A 19,447-nucleotide genomic window follows, 5' to 3' on the forward strand; every position below is an offset into this window, starting at 1 on the left:
CTTGCCATATACCCTTAAGTGTTATTGTTGTTTACAATTTTTATTTTTACTTATATTTAGATTTTATATGTGTAATTGTATTTAATATATTTTTTGTATTAATATCATGTTAGGCACCGGTTTGCACGTTCGATTCTGTGTATATCCTGTACATGTAGTTGCATTGACAATAAAGCTTACTTATATGACATTTATATTTAATGTAAATGACTGAATTAATTATTTAGTCATAATGAATGTTGATTTAGCTAGAATGTTTACATTTGTTGTTTTTTAACATAGATTGTTTACATACTTTTGTCCAAAGCGACTTACAGTTGAGGCGGCATTCGGCGATTCAACAAGAATGGTCAAGAATGAAGAATGTTCATAAAAGTAATAAGAGTGTAATTACAAATTATGAACCCTTTATAAAAATAACTTAACCTTGTTTATCACAAATATCTAATGTTTTGTATTTATACTTTAAGTTATGGTTTAATAACTTATTAAATGTAGTGCAGTCAAGTAACATGACAACACTGTTTAGATTTAAATTTTATATAAATGATTGTATTGTGTATATTCAGAAAACAAGAAGCGGTTCCCATTGAGTAATAAAATGGCGGTGGGAGGGGGGTTAACCACGGCATCCTGGCCAAATCTGCCCACTGGTCTTATCATGGCCTCCTAACCATCCCCATATCATAATTGGCTTCATCACTCGGTCTCCTCTACACCAATTAGCTGGTGTGCGGTCTGACGCAATATGGCTGCCGTCGCTTCATCCAGGTGGATGCTGCACACAGGTGGTGGATAAGGAGATCCTCATCTTTGAGTGTCCAGAAAAGCACTATATAAATGTAATTATTATCATCATCATCATCATCATTAATCTTTTATATTATTAATATCATCATTATATATATAAAAAAACATTTTGTAACATTCAATACCGTGATAGATTTACTTTTATATTTACTTGAATATTTCTTGTAATAGACACCATAACCAATAAATGCCATTGTAGTGACTATTTTACTGACAGTAATTGTTAATGCATGAAGCACACCATCACTCAAAATCTACAAGATGCTTTATTTCTTAATTCATCCTCAACATTGTTTCTTTCTGCATACGCCATCTCTCACTCACCCACTTCTGCTTTCAGAATGAAAACAAACAGTTCTTGAAACACAAAAATGCCAATGCTTGGAATTTTAAAGATGTAAAGCACCTGTTTACTCCTGCTAAACAGCCTCTGAAACTTTTCTCACTAAAGGTACAGTACAGCTGTGCACAGAGTGCATCTCACTGAGGTAGATCAGTCTGAGTCCATTACATCACAGTTGAGTTGCGTTGTCAGCTTCATTTGAGCTCAGCCAAAGAGGGAAATGCTCATGAGCAAAACGAACAGAACAGAAACTCATCAAGTGAATTCAGTCCTTCGTTTGGCTTAAACAAAATGGACTTGACAACATACACCGTCAGCTACCTTTTAGGTCACTGATGAATGTAACACTGAGTCAAAACAATAGTGAGGCAGTGCTAAAATGCCATTCAAATTTACATGATATAACACTTTTTTTCTGACAGTGCTCCTGGGTTTTGCTTGGAGAAGTACATGAAGTGCTTCAGCAATAGCAGGGCTTGTGATAAGCTTATTTAGCCTGAAACTCCAAAATAAAACTTCATAGTGATTTTTTTGTTTGCATGTAAAATTATTCGTCCACTCTTTCTATTGAGATATTCAGGGCACAAATATGATCTTTTCTCATTAAACAAAAACAAAAAGTAAAGTTATATTTTACTTAGTTCCCATAATGGGAATTTGTCAGGATGGGTTATGTCATTTTATACAAATATTCACTAATCATTATGATTTTTCAATTCCAGAACCATCAATACTTTCTCTTTTCACTTACAAAATACTCTGGAATGAACGGAGAGAGATGGGGGATTTACAGGGGATGAGCGAGTCCTTTCATTAGCATTAAGGATTTGAACACCAAAGCACCTACAAATTTTACCTAAAGTTTAAAATCAACACAAGCTAATGAATTAAATGCTAATTAATCTCCTGATTCTACATTTTTTTCTGTAGAACTAACCCTAACTAAAGTTGTAGAGCAATCTAAAGAGAAAAGAAAAAAAAAAAAAATCAAAAACGAGATAAGGTTCTTCATGCTATTCGCATGAGGATTTGCTTCATTTCTTGTCAAACCACTGAATCCTTTTCAAGACAAGACTTCAGCTTAAAGAGGTAGGTTTTTTGTGTTGTGTGACCGTGAGCTGAGAGGTACATCTAAGACCACAGTTCAACTTGACTGGGTGTGGTGTGGACACATTTTCGGCAGGTTTTTGGGATAAAAAAAAAAAAAAGTTAAGTGTTGAATAATGAAGGCCAGCTCATGCAAATGTCACTTTCAAAGCTTTCTGTTGTCTGGGATACAGGTTCAGGGATTCAGGGTTCACCTCAATATGAACACAATCACACTAAATCAATTAAGTGAGCTGCTATTGATAACATATAAGTTGGTCAAACTTGTTTCTGGTGCAAGTTGGATCCCTACTATCATCGGGATTTGAAGGTAGGCAGAGTGAAAGAACAGCACTCTCTTCTAGCTTCAATATCCATAAGAGAAATTCCCTTGAGGTATTGGGTTTCTGCACATATCTATGTGCATTCTCAAAAATGCACTTAACAAACGTAGACACTGAAGTGGTGATCAATTCAATAGTATCTGGATGCAGACTTTGATTTGTAAACTGAGACTGCTCATCTCTGACTTTCAATGTCACAATGCAGCTAGTGACGTCACTGTGAGGGGTAGCGTCAAGAGTTGGGTTAGATGTGCGCATTAAAAAGCATTGCATGCAGCTCACCAAGTCTGCATCCAGACCCCTGTCGATCAATTACTCACCATTCATTGATAATCACTGTAACCTCAAATTCTATTACCATTCAGGTCTTATCGATGTACTTAAACATTTGGTGGACCTGTGAAGTTCTAATGTGAACACTGTTTAGAGGCAACAGGAATCAATCAAAATTAGGTTCAGGCCAAAAACATGTACGAAAGCACCCTTGGCGCAAATTCATTATTTTCCTTTGGCTAAGTCCCCTATTTATAAGAAGTTGCCACAGCGGAATGAACCGCTAACTATTCCAGGAAATGTTTTACACAGCAGATGCCCTTCCAGTCGCAACCCAGTACTGGGAAACACCCGTAAACTCTCGCATTCATACACTATGACCAATTTTGCTCATCCAATTCACCTTGTTACGCCTGAGTGTATTTATGAGTTGTCTTTTCTGTGCCACTGTGTTTCTCTCTCTCCTGTCCGGTTTCCAGGTCACCCTGCCTTAATTGAACGTGCCACAAGCGTGCGCTGTGGCTGGTGCTTGGAGAACGCAGCGTCTTTTGAATATGAGACCAACAGATTCAGATCACGCGGAGGGGTGGGAGACAGAAAACTTTTCCAAGATTGCTTCGTTATTATTCAGTAATCTGTCGTCTTTTCTAGTTGCCTAAAGTTATGAAATTTAAGGCGCTCTCCATCTTTCTTCTCTCCCCTCCTTGTTGTGACTTTTGTAACACCCACATAGTATTAAGCAGCACACTGAGCACTGTAGGGGCTGAGTGCCATTTTTTTAAAAGTGATTTTTCTCCTGTTTTTTGGTTCAGTTAAGGAGTAAGGGAAGGACTTGAAATTTATTTTCTGCATTTCTTTTGACTTTATTAGGAAAGTTATCTTCGGGGTGGACCGCATACCACATGTCTTTGGACATGTGGGGGAAACAGAAGCTCCCGGAGGAAACCCACTCGAACACGGGGAGAATATGCAAACTCCACACAGAAATGCCAATTGACCCTGCCAGGACTCAAACCAGCGACCTTCTTGCTGTGAGGCGACAGTACTAACTACTGAGCCACCATGTCACCTCTACCCTTAGCAAATGCTTTGCAACATTTGCATGGGCTATCTCAGACAATAATATCAAACAAGTGAAATTTCATAAGTGACGATAAATGTGACCACACCTTCAGTCATTGAAGTGCCGTTAATAAAAAAAAAAAAAGTGCTTCATTATACAACGGAGAGAACACTGTAATAGCATTATTTTCCTTCTTGACAAAAAATATTGAGGTATTTCTTTTCTAACCTTTCAGTATATGTTTCTTTTTCTCATGAATCTTTTATCACTACAAAACAGTTACTCGGAAGACCCTCTAGGAAAATCCACAAAGTTAAAACTACTCTAAAAGCAAACCTCCATCTATCCTAGCGATCATCTTGTCTATTTCTACATTTGAAGACCTCGCACCCACTTCACTTCACCGTCTCCGGTTCATTACCTATATGCTACTTGGCAATGATGCAACGGGGCTTTTGTTTCTGACAGGTTGTTTGTAGCGGATCATTGCTGGAAGGCCTGATGGAATCGAGGTAGGGTTGGAGAGAAACCAGAGAGCTGGTTTAAGTGCCCTGCAGCCTGAGGCTCATGCAGTGACTGTGGCTGAAATGAGGTAAGAGGCCCAGAGAGCTGCGAGGTAGGGCTCGGGGACGCGGCGGGGGCAGACGAGGTGGTGGAGTATCCCAAAGGAGTGCTATAAGGAGGCAGACCGAACGGCAAGAAACCCAGCAGATGTGAAAGGTCCATGTTGGCAGAGCTGGCAGGCGGCTCGGCGGAGGTGAACGCCGAGTTCCTGAGTGTGAAATGCGCACTCTGACCTCCAAAACTCTCAGGAAGGAGGTCACCGGGCCGGGAGATGGCAGTCGCCACAGCTGCCTGCGGAGGCATTGGCCCGCACTGGAGTTCAGTCAGGAAGTTCTCCATCTCTGCTTTCAGATATGAGGTAGTGGAGCTGGGTTGATATCTGGGTGTCTGCTGGTACTGCTGCGGCGGAGGCTTGTTTGGCTCGAGGTAGCAGCCCATACCCACTGGGCTGGACAGGGGGCCAGACACCATCCCGTGATGATGATGATGACTGACCCCTGAGGTAGATGCGCTCGGAAGGCCTTGCGAGTTGAACATGGCCATGGGAAATGCCTCGGTGACATCCTTTGGAGATCCGACGGAGCACATGGTGGGACTGGGCTCTTCTTTAATGGGCAACGTTGGCAGGGCGTCCAACTCCTGCGCATGGCTCTTCTTTAGGTGTCGGGTGAGGTGATCCCGACGGCCGAAGCGTTGAGCACAACGTGGACAAAGGAAGTCCCGTCTGCCGGTGTGTACCACCGCATGGCGCCTCACATCCTTGCGGGTAAAGAAGCGCCGGCCGCACCGTTCACATTGATGCTTCCTTTCTCGTACCACAGTCCCCGGAGGAGGCCGACCAGTGTGTGTACTCAAGTGCTCCAGTAACGTCGGCATGCTCTCAAACACCTGGCGGCAGACCTTACAGGTGAGGTCACTGGTGGCAGAGGTGGCATGTGTGGCCACGTGGCGTCTCAGACCCAGGCGAGTGTTGTAATGCTTGCCGCATTCCTCGCAGCGCAGCTCCTGCTTGTTGGGGTCATGGGTCTGCAGGTGGCCGTTCAGCTGGTCTTTGCCATGGTACATTTTCTCATATATATGGGTCGCTTTCTGGGATTGTGTCACTGCACATCTACGAGAAGCCAAAGATGATTAGTGGCCACAAGGACAGAAATAGAGAACAACCACATTTGAGAGGAAAGCATTTCACAGGTACCTGACAAGAAGCTTCGACAGGTGATTTTTCTTGTGAGTGAAGGTTGTTTTTTTGCATGTTCAAACTTCTGCAGACAACAACACACAGATGCAGAAATTAAGGATTGGTTCGCCAAAACAATTGATGCTGGATTCATAAAAGGGATCATTCCCTATTTTAATAAGATTATAAAAAGCAATGAATAAATGAACACGCTCAAATTACACACCTATTGAATGTTCAAATTAGGGTTGCACATAATTTATTTATAATTTTTAATAAATAACCGTTAACCCAAAGAGTGGTATCAGTTTAATTAATGGTATCAGTTAAATGATTAAAAGAGATATATATATATATATATAAAGTTTGGCTGCATAAGGGGCCGATCACAGCGAACAGGCTTTTTGAGAGTGGCATTTTTGAATGGTCTACTAATAGCCGAGAGCGTTTTGAGGTGCATGTTACGTCAGTTGTGTCTTTTTCATTCTTCAATCAAATGAAAGCAGAGGCGGGTTTTCTGTTGATTAAATGCATATTTTCTGTGGAGCGATCGATTTGAGGTAGCCTGCTATTTTTATTTGACGTAAGAAAAAAAAAAACATATGACTGAACAAACAGCATATGCTGGTTCTTAAAAAGGATTCAGTCAGTGTTTTCATTTTGTAATCTAAACTTGTCATTTAAGTAAAAAAATATATATCTTCAGCAGGACTATTTATTTGATTCTTTTTAGTTAGTTTTCTTCTGTTTTTCTATGCTGTTGGAAACGATGAAGGTGCTTGAAGATGTGCTGTTGTTCATGTTAAAATAAATCAGTATTTTAAAATGCAATATTTAATGTATCAGACACAAAATAGACACGTCAATTATTTTTTATTAAATAATTGAATATTAATATGACCAGTTAACCATTAATATTCGGTAAATGAGTAGCAGTTGTCGGTTGGCATTATTAACAGAAATGAGCATCCAATGCAGTAGCATATTTATGTCAAGTTTCATTCCTTACTTTCAAAAATTTTAATTAGACATGTGGCATAATCATTTAGAAAAGTAGGCTCGCACAACTGCTATTCCTGCAAAATTTTTGCTTTGTATTTTGGCTTTTGGTACATAAGAAACAGACAGAAATATTAACCCCATCAAAAAAATTGTAGCATTTGCAAAGATAGATCAACTAAAATATAAAATTCTTTATGCATCCTTCACTTGTTCAGATTCTTGCTTTCTTTTCTTCCTTTTTTTGCCACTGACATCCATTTATTGGATGTTTGAACTAGTGCTGCACAATACATCGTTTAAGCATCGATATCGCAATGTTTGTTCCCACAATAGTCACTCAACAGGATTAGATTTATTAATGATCAAAAAAATTTAAACATTTTGAACTATTTTTTTTATAAATTTATACAATGATGAACATGTTATTTTACATTTGAGTGTTTACTTTCTGCACCTGAATACCATTAGACTACTGTTAAAAACCATAAAGCACAGTTTATATAACTTTTATCTTTGCTCTGTTGTAGTTACATAAGCTTGTAATTTATTATAATTTATGCAAACACACTGCATAGAAAAGGTTTTATCATTCCAAACTATCTAAATTAATTAAATCTTTCCAAATGGCTGTTCAAATCATCTGGTGAAATTATATTCATATCGCAATATATATATATAGCATGAAAAAAAAATGTACGCAATGTCAGATTGTTCCAATATCGTGCAGCCCTGGTTTGAACTATGGATGTCAACGGCTGTTGCTTTCCTATATATTTTTAAGAATATCTTGTTTTATGTTCAACAGAAGAAAAATTTATAAAAGATTTGAACCACTTGAGTCCAAGTAAATAGCGAGGAAATGTTCATCTGTGTGAACGAACAATAACAATTTAATTTTAGTAACTAGGGCTGAACAATATATTGTTTCAGCATCGATATCACAATATATAAATCTGCAATTGTCACATTGCAGAATCTGCAATGTCAGGTTGTAATTAAGCAAAAAACATTTCAGAGCATGCTAAATTTAATCTAATAATGTGAAAGAGTTTTAGATGTGTTTTTTAAAGGTCTGTGATAATGACTCAAGTTGAGAGGTTTTCCGCTTAAATATTGTGTTTAACAAAATAAAGACCATATGCAGTATCATTTTACATATTGAATTTCTATACTTTAATACTGTTCGACTGTGTTTAAACAAAGCGTATATTAAAAATATGAAAGAAAGCGTTGTTTATTGCATTTTTTTGCTCTGATTTAATCTGTGCTTTATTTTATTCTGTATAATTTAGTACATTTTATGCAGATGCACTCCTCAACAAATTCTTTAAATCGATATAAAATAAGAATTTTTTTCCAAATAGTCATCCTATCGCAACATACAAACACAGAAAAACTAAATATCACAATGTCAGTTTTTTCCAATATCCAGTAGCCCTATAGGGCAGTGTTTCCCAACCCTGTTCCTGAAGGCACACCAACGGTACACATTTTCAACCTCTCCCTAATCATACACACCTGAATCAACTCATCAGAAGATTTGAAGAGACTCCAAAACCTGAAGTTAATGGGTCAGATAAGGGAGACATTCAAAATATGTACTGTTGGTGTGCCTCCAGGAACAGGGTTGGGAAACACTGCTATAGGGTATATGCGGGACTATGCTAAAGGACTTTGAACTGGTCAGTAACCGGGGTTTAGCGTTTCCTGTGAACTGTATGCCATTGCAAAATCGGCACGTTAAAGGTCTGTTTTCTTTAAAAATCAGCGATCTCTACTAGCTGACTGATATCTGAAATTAAGTGGGTCTCAGATTGTACAAGAAGCACTGCATTAAATTAAATTTTTCCTCGCCATGTCTTTAAATTATGAGCATTTATTTTACCCCAGTATATTCAATGAAGCTTCTGCGCTAGCCTGCCGATTCTGACGGACGCGTGCGAGTAAACAGCTTTTTGTCTTGCTTTACACTTCAACAACTAAATGAATGCAACAGTCTATTTAACTGATTGTATTTTAATTACATTACAACATCTATGCTGTAAACAATTAAAATGAAAAAAAAAAAATTTACATTAACCGTTCACCGGAAGTTTATCAGTGTGGGAAGAAGCACAAGCTCCGCATAAACCCTATTGGTCACACAAAAAAAAGATTGTAAAATATACTCCTTACTGCCAGTTCATTAATGCATTATCTAAAATGTACAAATTAAAAGTACTGCAAAATGTTGACAAAAAATATACTTAAAGACAAAGGTTTTATAATTGTTTAATATAGCCAATTTTATATATTTAAAAAAAAAAAAAATATATATATATATATATATTTTTTTTTTAAATCAAACTTGTAACAAGTACTTAATGGAGGAGGAGCACAGCATTTAAACCTTCCTGCCTCTGAATGGTAATAGATTTCAACACAAGAAACTTAAAAACACCCTGAAGGGACGTCAATGATGACTAGTTAGTGACATTTATAAAGGGTTTGTTTACCTGTTTCAAGTCTCACAAAAGCACATTCATTATCTTGACAGACCTCCGGAAAACACATCTCCTCTATTATTCCCTCCCTTTTAAACAACAGATAGACATCACTCATGCAATCTTTTCACATATTTTTAAAAAGCAATTCAGGGAAACTAATTTTAATATAACTTTTTATTATTTTTATGAATGTGCTTGAGCTTTTATTTGGGATGAAATGTGCTGCTCTATGTATTAACATTAAAATATTAACTTGTATTATCTTTAATAGTTTATCATTGCTATGATAAGGTTGCATTAGTTAACATTTGCTAACATCAAGCAACTATGAAAAATACTTCTTCAGCATTTATTTTACCGCTAGCTTCAATTGTTACATTATTATAATACTAGCTTTGTTAGCTTTGATGCAGTCAACTAAATATTTTAACTAATGTTAAAGATGAATAATTGCTGTAAAAATATATTGCTGTTAGTCCATGTTAGCTAATGAGTGACCTACGAACAAACGAACATTGTTGTAAAGTGCAAAATTATGAATTCTTTAACATGTTTAGGCTTTGAATTTTAACATCCCAGATGACTTATAATCTAGTAGCTTTTCTACTAATTACATAAAAACAATACATTTCAATATGTCAATAATATTTAAAAATTATATATTATAGTAATAAGGCATGAAAATGTGAGAAAATTAAACGGTACATATTTAAAAATGTTATTAAATAAAAAAATAAGTCTAAATACACCTGTTGATTTTAGTATTTAGTCGCAATATGTTTTAGGGTCTGAAAATATCTAAAGAGACAGAACATTTTGATTAAATTGTGACTCTTTAATAGTATTTTATGAGGTTTAAGCACTGAATTGTGACAAAATGTGCCTCGACTGTGTATTAACACAACTTTTATCCACTTAGAAACACAATTCCTTTAATAATTAAACTATATCATGTAGTACATATTAATACAGCACAATGTTAGATAAAAAGGTCTGCTTATTTGAAACTTTTTAATATTTAAACTCCAAATAGCTAATACAATATTTTAGCTATATGCTACTAACTACAGAAACAGCCTAACTAAACGTTTCATCTCACATGCCATGTAAATATGGAAAAAAATACGCATTAGTTTAGAAGTTATAGAACTATAACTATATAGAAGTTATTCTCGTGTAATATATGATACAATAAAACGATACACTATATGAAGCTAGAAATTAAACATTTCTGGTACTTTCTTACAGTTATCTTACTTTAGAAAAACATGTTGGTTTTGTAGCGTGTTTACTTCTGGCACGTTTCGGCTTCAGAATTCTGGACACACGTTTCGCTTCAGCAAACTCGCTTAAGTGCTGTAAAACATTATGATTAAAATGTATAACCGAAATTATTCGTTATAAAAGAGCAAATACAATCCATCCACATTTCCATAACGTTAAACGTAGATTTAAATCAACCAAACACACTGGATACACAAACAGTGTTGCGCGCAGCTAATGTGTTTGCTCATGCACGCAACATTTGAGCCTCTTATGAGGGTGAATGGCAGACATTTATCTTTCCAAAAGCCTAAAAATACCATCCACGAAACTCTACGAGGGTTTCTAACACGCGAGCATACGCGCAAACAGTCCACGCGGTCCTAAATTAACAATATAACATTTGCATAAATAGTCTTGTGCTCACCACAAACTTTTGATCCCCTCAAAAGTTGCATTCAACGCGCATTCCTCCATTTTACATCTCGCAACGGTGCAAACGAAAAATTCGTTTCACGGCCATACCGCGGTAAATTCTCCCGAACTGTTGGCAGAGGACAACTTATTTTTTTGTTCAATAATGTGTGTATTTTTCGGGCCTGCTGTTTCTTTCCCTCTAAACAGCAGCAGCAGCTCTCGAGCCGACGGGCGCGTGCATTGTGGGAACGTGACGTCAGAGTACTTTGGCCAACTTTCAGGGTGGGATTTCACTCTTATTTTTCAGCATTTAAACTAATAACACTCACCGGTTCTAAATTCTGCAAATACATTAAAATATCACGTAGAATTAACTCAAAAATATCAAGATTTCATTCGTTCAGCCTATAGCCTACTTAAGAGGGAAAATTAATGTTTTTTTGTTAAATAACTTACATAAATAGCGATCTTATTTAAAATAATGGTATATTTTAACATATATAATTTATTTGTCATCATTCAGCTGTTTACCAGGCTCAGTTTGTTACACCAAGATCCTTTAAATGCGGGTGCAAAAAGGTGTCAAACAGCAGACCCTTTTCTGCGCTTTTGAGCATATTTCCATGGCTTTGAGGTTATGTTTGGCATAATTTCGTTTTTAATTTTAATATACATCACGAGTCATGCGTTTGTAATGTTGTTTCCATTAAACGAGTGAGTGTTTGCAGTAATATTTGCACGTGCGACGCTCACATCCGGCAGTCTCGTCAGAAACTGCATGTGAGAAAACGATGAGCAGACAAAACAATTGACTTTAATTATCTGCGAAGGATCTTGAAATTGTTAGTTAATCACCGTCGGTTACTGCTCGTTGAAAAAATTACATTACATTTCTAAATATTATGACAGAACCAAATCAAAAATATCCAAGTAGCATATGTTTGAGAAAATTAGCCTTTTTAGGCTTATAGACTTAGGCTATTATGGACTAATACTAAATTCATATTCATAATTTAGTTTATAGAAATTGTTACTGTTAAATTACATAAAAGCTTTTTAGAAATAAAATGCACAATATAGCCCAACAGAAAGACTGTTTATATTAATAGCCTGATTAAAAAAAAATATCTCCTTTAGCACAAAACCTGCTATTAAAATCAATAGTCTATTTGAACATTTTTGAGTAACTCTTACTTGAATTAGATATTAAATCAAAATCAATAGTAACTGATATTAGTTTTTAAATTCTAATATATGTATTCAACATGCCTCACCATTAAAATGACATTAGCCTACTTGTTATTAAACGGATATAAAATGTTCAATTATTATTGTGTCCCTGTGTTAAACCTTTCTCTTTTTTTCCAAAAATGTAAAACCTAAGCTTTCCAGTAATAAAAAGACCTCTAACATTGAAATGTCTTAAATATCCCAAAAGGTTTAAAAATAGATAAACATTGTTTAATAAAAGTTTAACTAAATTCAGCACATTTCAGGTAACCTCAAAAGCTCTTTATATAAACGTTTATTATATTATCACTCAGTATTAGTGATACACCATACAGGTGCTTGTTTCAAAAACAAAAGGCTCAATTTTACATATTGTGAAATGTGTCTAAATTCACAGTGCTTCCTTCTTCTATGCAATTTTCCCCCTTGTTTCAAAATTGCATGATGTCAAAAGCTTAATTGATGGTATAAGGAATAAATTATGCATGCATTTTTCGGTCAGTATAACAGAAATAATATATCATTGTTGCCATGTCATATCAGCACACGGTCAAGGGCTAAACATAGTTTTAATTATTTTCCTCTCCACAATGGCAAAGCAAATTTCAGTTTTAAGTCATGATGAGGGTTAGGCTAACAGCAATGAACAATGCTAAAACGTTGCATTCCCCTCAGGCAACAAACCACAAAATCCCCCTTTAATTTTTTTTAAATAAAATATCACAAAAAAAGTCCAATAACAAGTTGGTCACCAATGAAATTTGAGATGGGTGTGGATTTGACCTGTCTTCTGAGGGCAAAAGAGCAATTTTTGGGACCATAGCCTGCTTGAGCGCACTGCTGGCAGAAAGTAAGATAGATTTAACTTTTTAACATGTTTAAATTTAAATATCTTTATAATAAAATATGTGTGATGTGCATGGATATGTGAAGCAGCATATTTAATTGAGAAGACACTTTTTGTTATTATCTATATTCTAAAATGGTAGTTTTTCATTTGTTGCCTCAAGGCAACGTTGTGCATTGTCCACTTTTGAAAAAACAGTAACATCCTCTGGATGGAAATGTCCAGAAATGTATAGTTATCACCATAATATATATTTTTTGCTTTACTGTATACTATTACTCACAGGAAATGGATGTTGAAACATTTTATGGAGGTAAAGGACAAGATTGAGCAGTTAGGCTCATTCCTGACAGCGATCTTGAAGAGTCACGTTAGCTATGTTTCCATTCAAAGATGAGCCACAGCTCTGCACAGTTTATCTTTAACCCTGATTAAACAAACCTGATTAAACTAATCGAGTCTTTCAGGCTTGTTTGAAATCCACAGGTAAGAGTATTGAAGCGGGGTAGTAACTCTGCAGGTCTGCAGCCCTCCAGGAGCTGAGATTTAGGGTGTATCTGGATTCAGCCCACTTGACGGTCATGGATACACAGAAAGGGGGATACAGAGTACCAGGATGCAAAGGTTTTTCTAAGGGTGGGTGCACAAACTCTGTCCTGGAGGGCCAGTGTCCTGCAGAGTTTAGTTGCCAACCTGCCAATATGTTATTAGTATGCTAGTTAGAGCTTAAGTAGCTGATTCAGGTGTATCTAATTGGGGTTAGAGCTATACTCTGCAGGACACTGGCCCACCAGGAGAGAGTTTTTTTCACCCCTGACCTAAAGGCAAGTGACAAAAATGTGGCATTTCTGCTCCTTTGCTTCACATCCACTAACAACTGCTTTCTGAGGTTGCACAGTGAATAATAAACATTGGTAAACACATTCACTCGGCACAATACACCATTTATGTCTAGTTTTTGATGAAATATTACTTGTTGATATTATGTTAAATGAAAACTTTTTCTAATGTATTTATGGCTTGTTTGTACCTCATTTTCACATATAATAATATTTGGAAAACCTTGGTGTTTAGTCCCCCAATAGCATATTGTTGCCAAACCAAAATCTGGTGACGGGTGAGCGGGTGGGTTATGTAAAAAAAAACACATTTTATGATTGATTTATGCATAACCCCACATGCACCCAAAATTAAGGTGAAATATTATTCCTCATAAAACAAAAATTCATGTATTTAATGAAGTATTTAAGGGCAGATCATAACCAGAAAATGTGATTGAATTCATGAAGATGTTTAACTTTGTTCAATTTTCTTCCACTTCAAAATGATTGACTTATTATTATTGAATTATTAAATGAACTTTAAAAAGCACTCTAAGATTTATCCAAAAGTTTTTATTCAGCTGCCACATTATGAAAATGTACATCATAGTTTACAAAATAGAAAACAACCCAGTAATCCACAGACTGCTTGAGTGATATTAAGTGAGCAGTAATTGATTTTAAGAATAAGTGCAATTTCCAAAATGACATTAACAAGCAAGCATGAAACACCTGGCTGTTAGTTTTAAATGAGCTCTTTTTGGTGTTGAAATCATGATTTTGTGTGTGTACTTTCTTCCTGACAGATCAGATATAGGCTGAAAACTGGCATGGAGAAATGTTCATTCTTTTGATTCCCCCTTTGAAATGGAAACCAGACTTTTTTTTTCTAGCACAGTATAACATGCCTTATTTCAGATCTGCAACATGAAATCTACGTATTAGGTGGCAATTTGGATGAAAAAGAATTGAAAGAGAACACAAAGTCTGTACATGAAATGATGGAGAGCTGGCATCTGTTTGGCAGGAATATATCCAACAGCTCCAATCATAAACCCATCACTGAGGGAAATACGGCTGTACCTGCAGAGGGAAAATGCACCACAACTTCATTAAACAACATCTGGCAAAATTTTGGACACTTTTTTGGTTTAAATATTACTGAATAAATGATTATAATAAATAAATAAACACTCAAAAATGTTTGTTGCTTGTTTAAACTACTTAAAATAAGCGGAAACAACACATTTATTCAGATTTTAGTTGGGACAACTTTTTTTTATGTTCAATCCACTTACACTCAACGGTCACTTTATTAGGTACACCTGTCCAACTGCTTGTTAATGCAAATTTCTAATCAGCCAATAACATGTCAGCAGCTCAATGCATTTAGTCATGTGGACATGGTCAAGACGATCTGCTGCAGTTCAAACTGAGCATCAGAATGAGAAAGAAAGGGGATATAAGTGACTCTGAATGTGGCATGGTTATTGGTGCCAGACGAGCTGGTCTGAGTTTTTCAGAAACTCTATTGGGATTTTCACGCACAACCATCTCTAGGGTTTACAGAGAATGGTCTGAAAAGAGAAAATATCCAGTGAGCAGCAGTTCTGTGGGCACAAATGCCTTGTTGATGCCAGAGGTCAGAGGAAAATGGTCAGATTGGTTCCAGCTGATAGAAAGGCAACAGTAACTCAAATAAACACTTGTTACAACCGAGATATGTAGAAGAGCATCTCTGAAAACACAACACGTCCAACCTTGAGGTGGATGGGCTACAGCAGCAGAAGACATAGTCATGGTCAGCTATGAACAGGAAACTGAGACTATAATTCACACAGGCTCACCAAAATTGGACAATAGAAAATTGGAATCCGTTGCCTGGTTTGATGAGTCTCGATTTCTGCTGTGACATTCAGATGGTAGGGTCAGAATTTGGCGTCAACAACATGAAAGCATGGATCCATCCGGCCTTGTATCAACGATTCAGAATGGTGGTGGTGGTATACTGGTGTTTGGGATATTTTCTTGGCACACTTTGGGCCCATTAGTACCAACTGAGCATTGTGTCAATGCCACAACCTACCTGAGAATTGTTGCTGACCATGTCCATCTCTTTATGATCACAGTGAACTCATCTACTGATGGCTACTTCCATCAGTATAATGCAACATGTCATAAAGCGCAAATCATCTCAGACTGGTTTCCTAAACATGATAATGCGTTCACTGTACTCAAATGGCCTCCACAGTCAGCAGATCTCAATCCAATAAAGAACCTTTGGCATGTGGTGGATCATGGATCATTGGCATCATGGATGTGTAGTCGACAAATCTGCAGCAACTGCAGGTCTGCTATCATGGACCAAAATCTCTGAGGAATATTTCCAGTACCTTGTTGAATCTATGCCATGATGGATTATGGCAGTTCTGGAGGTAAAAGTGGGTCCAACTCCGTACTAGTAAGATGTACCTAATAAAGTGGCCGGTGAGTGTGAATTAGTTAAATCTGTAAAGTTAACTTAATTGATTTGTGCTGGGACAATAAGACTGAAATGTGTGGAGCCCTGCATTTTTTAGAGTGAATGACTCACAAATACAAAATGAAAACTGAATTGTTTCTTAATGGACATGGATCTCAGAACGCATTCCTGGCAACCCTGCAAGTTATCGCTGCAAGTGAGTGAATAATGTCTGATGACTCACTTTTGAGAGAGGTGCTCAGGGGTATCGTCTTAGTTGCGAAAAGTCAGTCAGTACTTTAAAATGTATACTGTATCATCAACAAGTGTATCATATCAGAGAAGACATGGTAAAGCTTTCCCTTTGTCATTGGGATGGAAAATATTCTTAGCAAAAATGGTATCTTACTTAAAATTTTGTGTCTTGTTTCTAGTCCAAATATCTAAAAGTTCTTAAATCAAGAAGCATTTTCTAGACAAGCAAAACATATTGTCTCATTTAAGAAATATTATGCCAAAATTAAGTGAGTTTTTCCTTAAAACAGGAAAAACAAGTTATTTTGCTTACCCCATTGACAGAAAATGTTGCTTGTTTTAAGGAAAAACTTGCTTAATTTTAACATATTATTTCTTAAAACAAGAGAATGCTTTTAGCTTGTCTAGAAAATGTTTGTTGATTTAAGAATATTTAGATATTTGAAATAGAAACAAGACAAGAACAAGAAAAAGAAAATATTTTTTGCAGTGTTTTCATCATCTTTTTTAACACAAAACATTTACAAATATTAAAAGAATCTGAAATTACAGTGTATATTATATATTCGAATATTAATCTTTATGTAACTTATTTAAAGAAAACTAAAACTAGCATGTGTAAATTGCACTATACAAATTCACTTACCTGTTTCCTCATTCAGCTTCGCACATTTTGCTTGCTTGCTTTTAATAGGGTATATGCAGAGCTCGTGTTTCTTCCCATACAGATAAATTTTCAGTGATCAGTTAATATGACTTTTTCAATTTTACACGGTTCCTTTTACAGCATCGATACTGTAATGTAAATAAAATATACTCAGTTAAATAGACTTCAGAGTTCATGTAGTTGTTGAACCATAAACCGAGATAAAAAAGCCATTTACACGCACGCACCTGTCAGGATCAGCAGACGAGCGCAGAAACACCATTGGAAATACAAGAGTAAAATAAATGTAAATATTTTAAACACATGGTGCGGAAAAATATAATTTAATGCAGTACTTCTTGTACATTCTGAGACTCACTTATAGCGTATAACATTTAGGTAGTGTAGATCATTGTTTTTTTTTAAAAAGAAAACAGACCTTAAACATGCCGATTTTGTAACGGCATACAGTTTGACCAGGTTACTGACAAATTAAAAGTCCTTCTGCATGCTTCTGCATATACCCTATTGTATTGTGTAATGCACATTTTGTAAGATAAAAAAATGACTTTCTTATTTAAATAATAATGATTATAAGCAATAATATACATTACGTGAAAAAATTTCACTGCCATGTCAGTGATTCATACTTTTTGGGCTACCTTGACCATCTGCAGAATCGATGTCTGGAACTTTCCAGTCTAGCTTGCGTCCTTTCTCATAGAGAGCCTTAAGAACCTTCCGGAACTCCTCCTGTCCTCCATTATGGCTCAGCTCCAGGTACTTCCTGTACAACTGCAGGGCAGTCCGTGCGTCTTCAATACTGTCATGAGTTTCGCCCTGGATGTTCAAATCTAAACAAAACAGCAACAAAAAAAAAAAAACCACTGAGACACAGAAAATTACCCTTCAGGTCAGGAGTTGAGGGAAAGTTTATGAAAGAAACCTACCAAGAAAATACCATGCAAGGAATCGCAGAGAGATCATTCGTTTCCTAGGCATGTGGAAGAGGTAGACGGTGTCGATAACCTGATCTTTTGGGACCTAAAAAGTGAAGGTTTTTACATTTTTTTCTGTTGTAAATGTATTAATTTATACTCTCACCAGACACTTTATTAGGTATATTAACCTCTAGTAGTCAGCTGATCGTTAACAAAAATATTGAATCAGCCAATCATACAACAAAAACTCAATGCATGTAAGCATGCAGAACTGCTTAAAGGCATTGTATGCAATTTTCGCCACTAGAGGGCACATATTCACTACAAACAAATGCATATTTTGATTAAGTCATCCATGCTTGTGAAATCATGGAAGTTATCATCTTCATTACATCTTATGGGATTCCTCTGACGTAACTGCTGATGAGAGATGAGATCATGTGGGCAGGAAACAGTGCTGTTTTATAAAACTAAATATATTTTAAGGTTATGTTTTTTATAAAACTAAACTGGAAATCTGGCATGTATGATGTCATTAGCATAACGAAATAGAGCACAGTCTGTGTTACAAGTTGAAATTGCTTTATTTACTGGATTTGAACATCCTTTAAAATACTAGGGATAATTTAAATACACAAGTCAGCGAAATATATAACACCATTCTAGTGACTTTTGGGTATTTTACTGAAAGAAATCATACATAATGTGCTTTTAAGTTCAATCCGAGCATTAAAATAGTAAATAAGGGTGTTTAATAAATTTTAAATGTTAAACTGTTGGTGCCAGAGAAGAATTAAGGCATTTCTGATGGCAAAAAGGAGGTTCAGCCAATACCGAACCCAATAAAGTGTCATTTAAATGTATATTAATTCACACAAATTGAACTCACCATCAGGTTTATGACCCGAAAATCCTTCTGTAAGCCGTGCCCGACAAACCGAACACCAGTGTCAATGAGAAACCGCAATTTAAGATATGTGGATTTCAGAGTAGTCAGGTGTTTCGAGGAAATCTTTGCATCCAAATCTCCAGGTTTGATTCCAGAATACTGGGTCAGATAGTCTACCACCTGCGCATGCAAAGAGATTAAACCAGTAAGAATCAGAAATAGTTTCATGTTTTGATAAAGAAAAAACAGTCTAGGCTTGGGCGATTATACGGTAATATGGTATACCGCGGGATCTAAAAATAGCAACAGTGCCAGTTTCAATACCATTATACTGTCATAAAAAACAATGCACTTATTTAGGAGACAAGTATTAAATATTATTTATTTAATGCCTAAAAATGCATATGTGTGATTGTCATCACGGGGCAGTGTGGAGGAGAGAGAGAGAAGTGAGGTAAGATGTCGAGTCACGCACCAAGTGACCTGGTCTCGAAAAAGAACACAACCTCTGCAGTTTGTCAGGATTTCG

The 19,447-nt window shown here is 36.2% G+C and overlaps 2 protein-coding genes across 3 annotated transcripts in view; both read right to left on the reverse strand.

Moving 5' to 3' along the window:
• Positions 1–1,057: 1,057 nt before the first annotated feature.
• On the reverse strand, positions 1,058–11,065 carry plagx (pleiomorphic adenoma gene X). Its single transcript, XM_056449682.1, has 3 exons — positions 10,839–11,065; positions 5,679–5,745; positions 1,058–5,594 (listed from the first exon to the last, which is right to left on the reverse strand). The coding sequence occupies exon 3, from the start codon at positions 5,546–5,548 to the stop codon at positions 4,403–4,405; it is 1,146 nt and encodes a 381-aa protein (XP_056305657.1). The 5' UTR covers positions 5,549–5,594; positions 5,679–5,745; positions 10,839–11,065; the 3' UTR covers positions 1,058–4,402.
• Positions 11,066–14,279: 3,214 nt separating this feature from the next.
• Positions 14,280–19,447, reverse strand: part of pan2 (poly(A) specific ribonuclease subunit PAN2) — a 28,526-nt gene continuing 23,358 nt past the window's right edge. The window contains exons 23-26 of one of the 2 annotated variants that reach the window (XM_056449234.1): positions 18,919–19,098; positions 18,039–18,132; positions 17,751–17,942; positions 14,280–14,809 (exon numbers count right to left, since the gene is read on the reverse strand). In XM_056449234.1, coding sequence (XP_056305209.1) covers positions 14,775–14,809; positions 17,751–17,942; positions 18,039–18,132; positions 18,919–19,098 — 501 coding nt within the window. In that variant the 3' untranslated portion in view covers positions 14,280–14,774. Of the gene's footprint in view, positions 14,810–17,738; positions 17,943–18,038; positions 18,133–18,918; positions 19,099–19,447 lie in introns of both variants that reach the window. The other variant, XM_056449233.1, reaches the window with a different exon arrangement.

This window comes from Danio aesculapii, chromosome 23 (assembly GCF_903798145.1).
Source record: "Danio aesculapii chromosome 23, fDanAes4.1, whole genome shotgun sequence".
NCBI lineage: Eukaryota > Metazoa > Chordata > Actinopteri > Cypriniformes > Danionidae > Danio > Danio aesculapii.

Excerpts from the sequence above, each read along its gene's own strand:
- plagx (XM_056449682.1), bottom strand. The coding sequence starts at position 5,548 with ATGTACCATGGCAAAGACCAGCTGAACGGCCACCTGCAGACCCATGAC.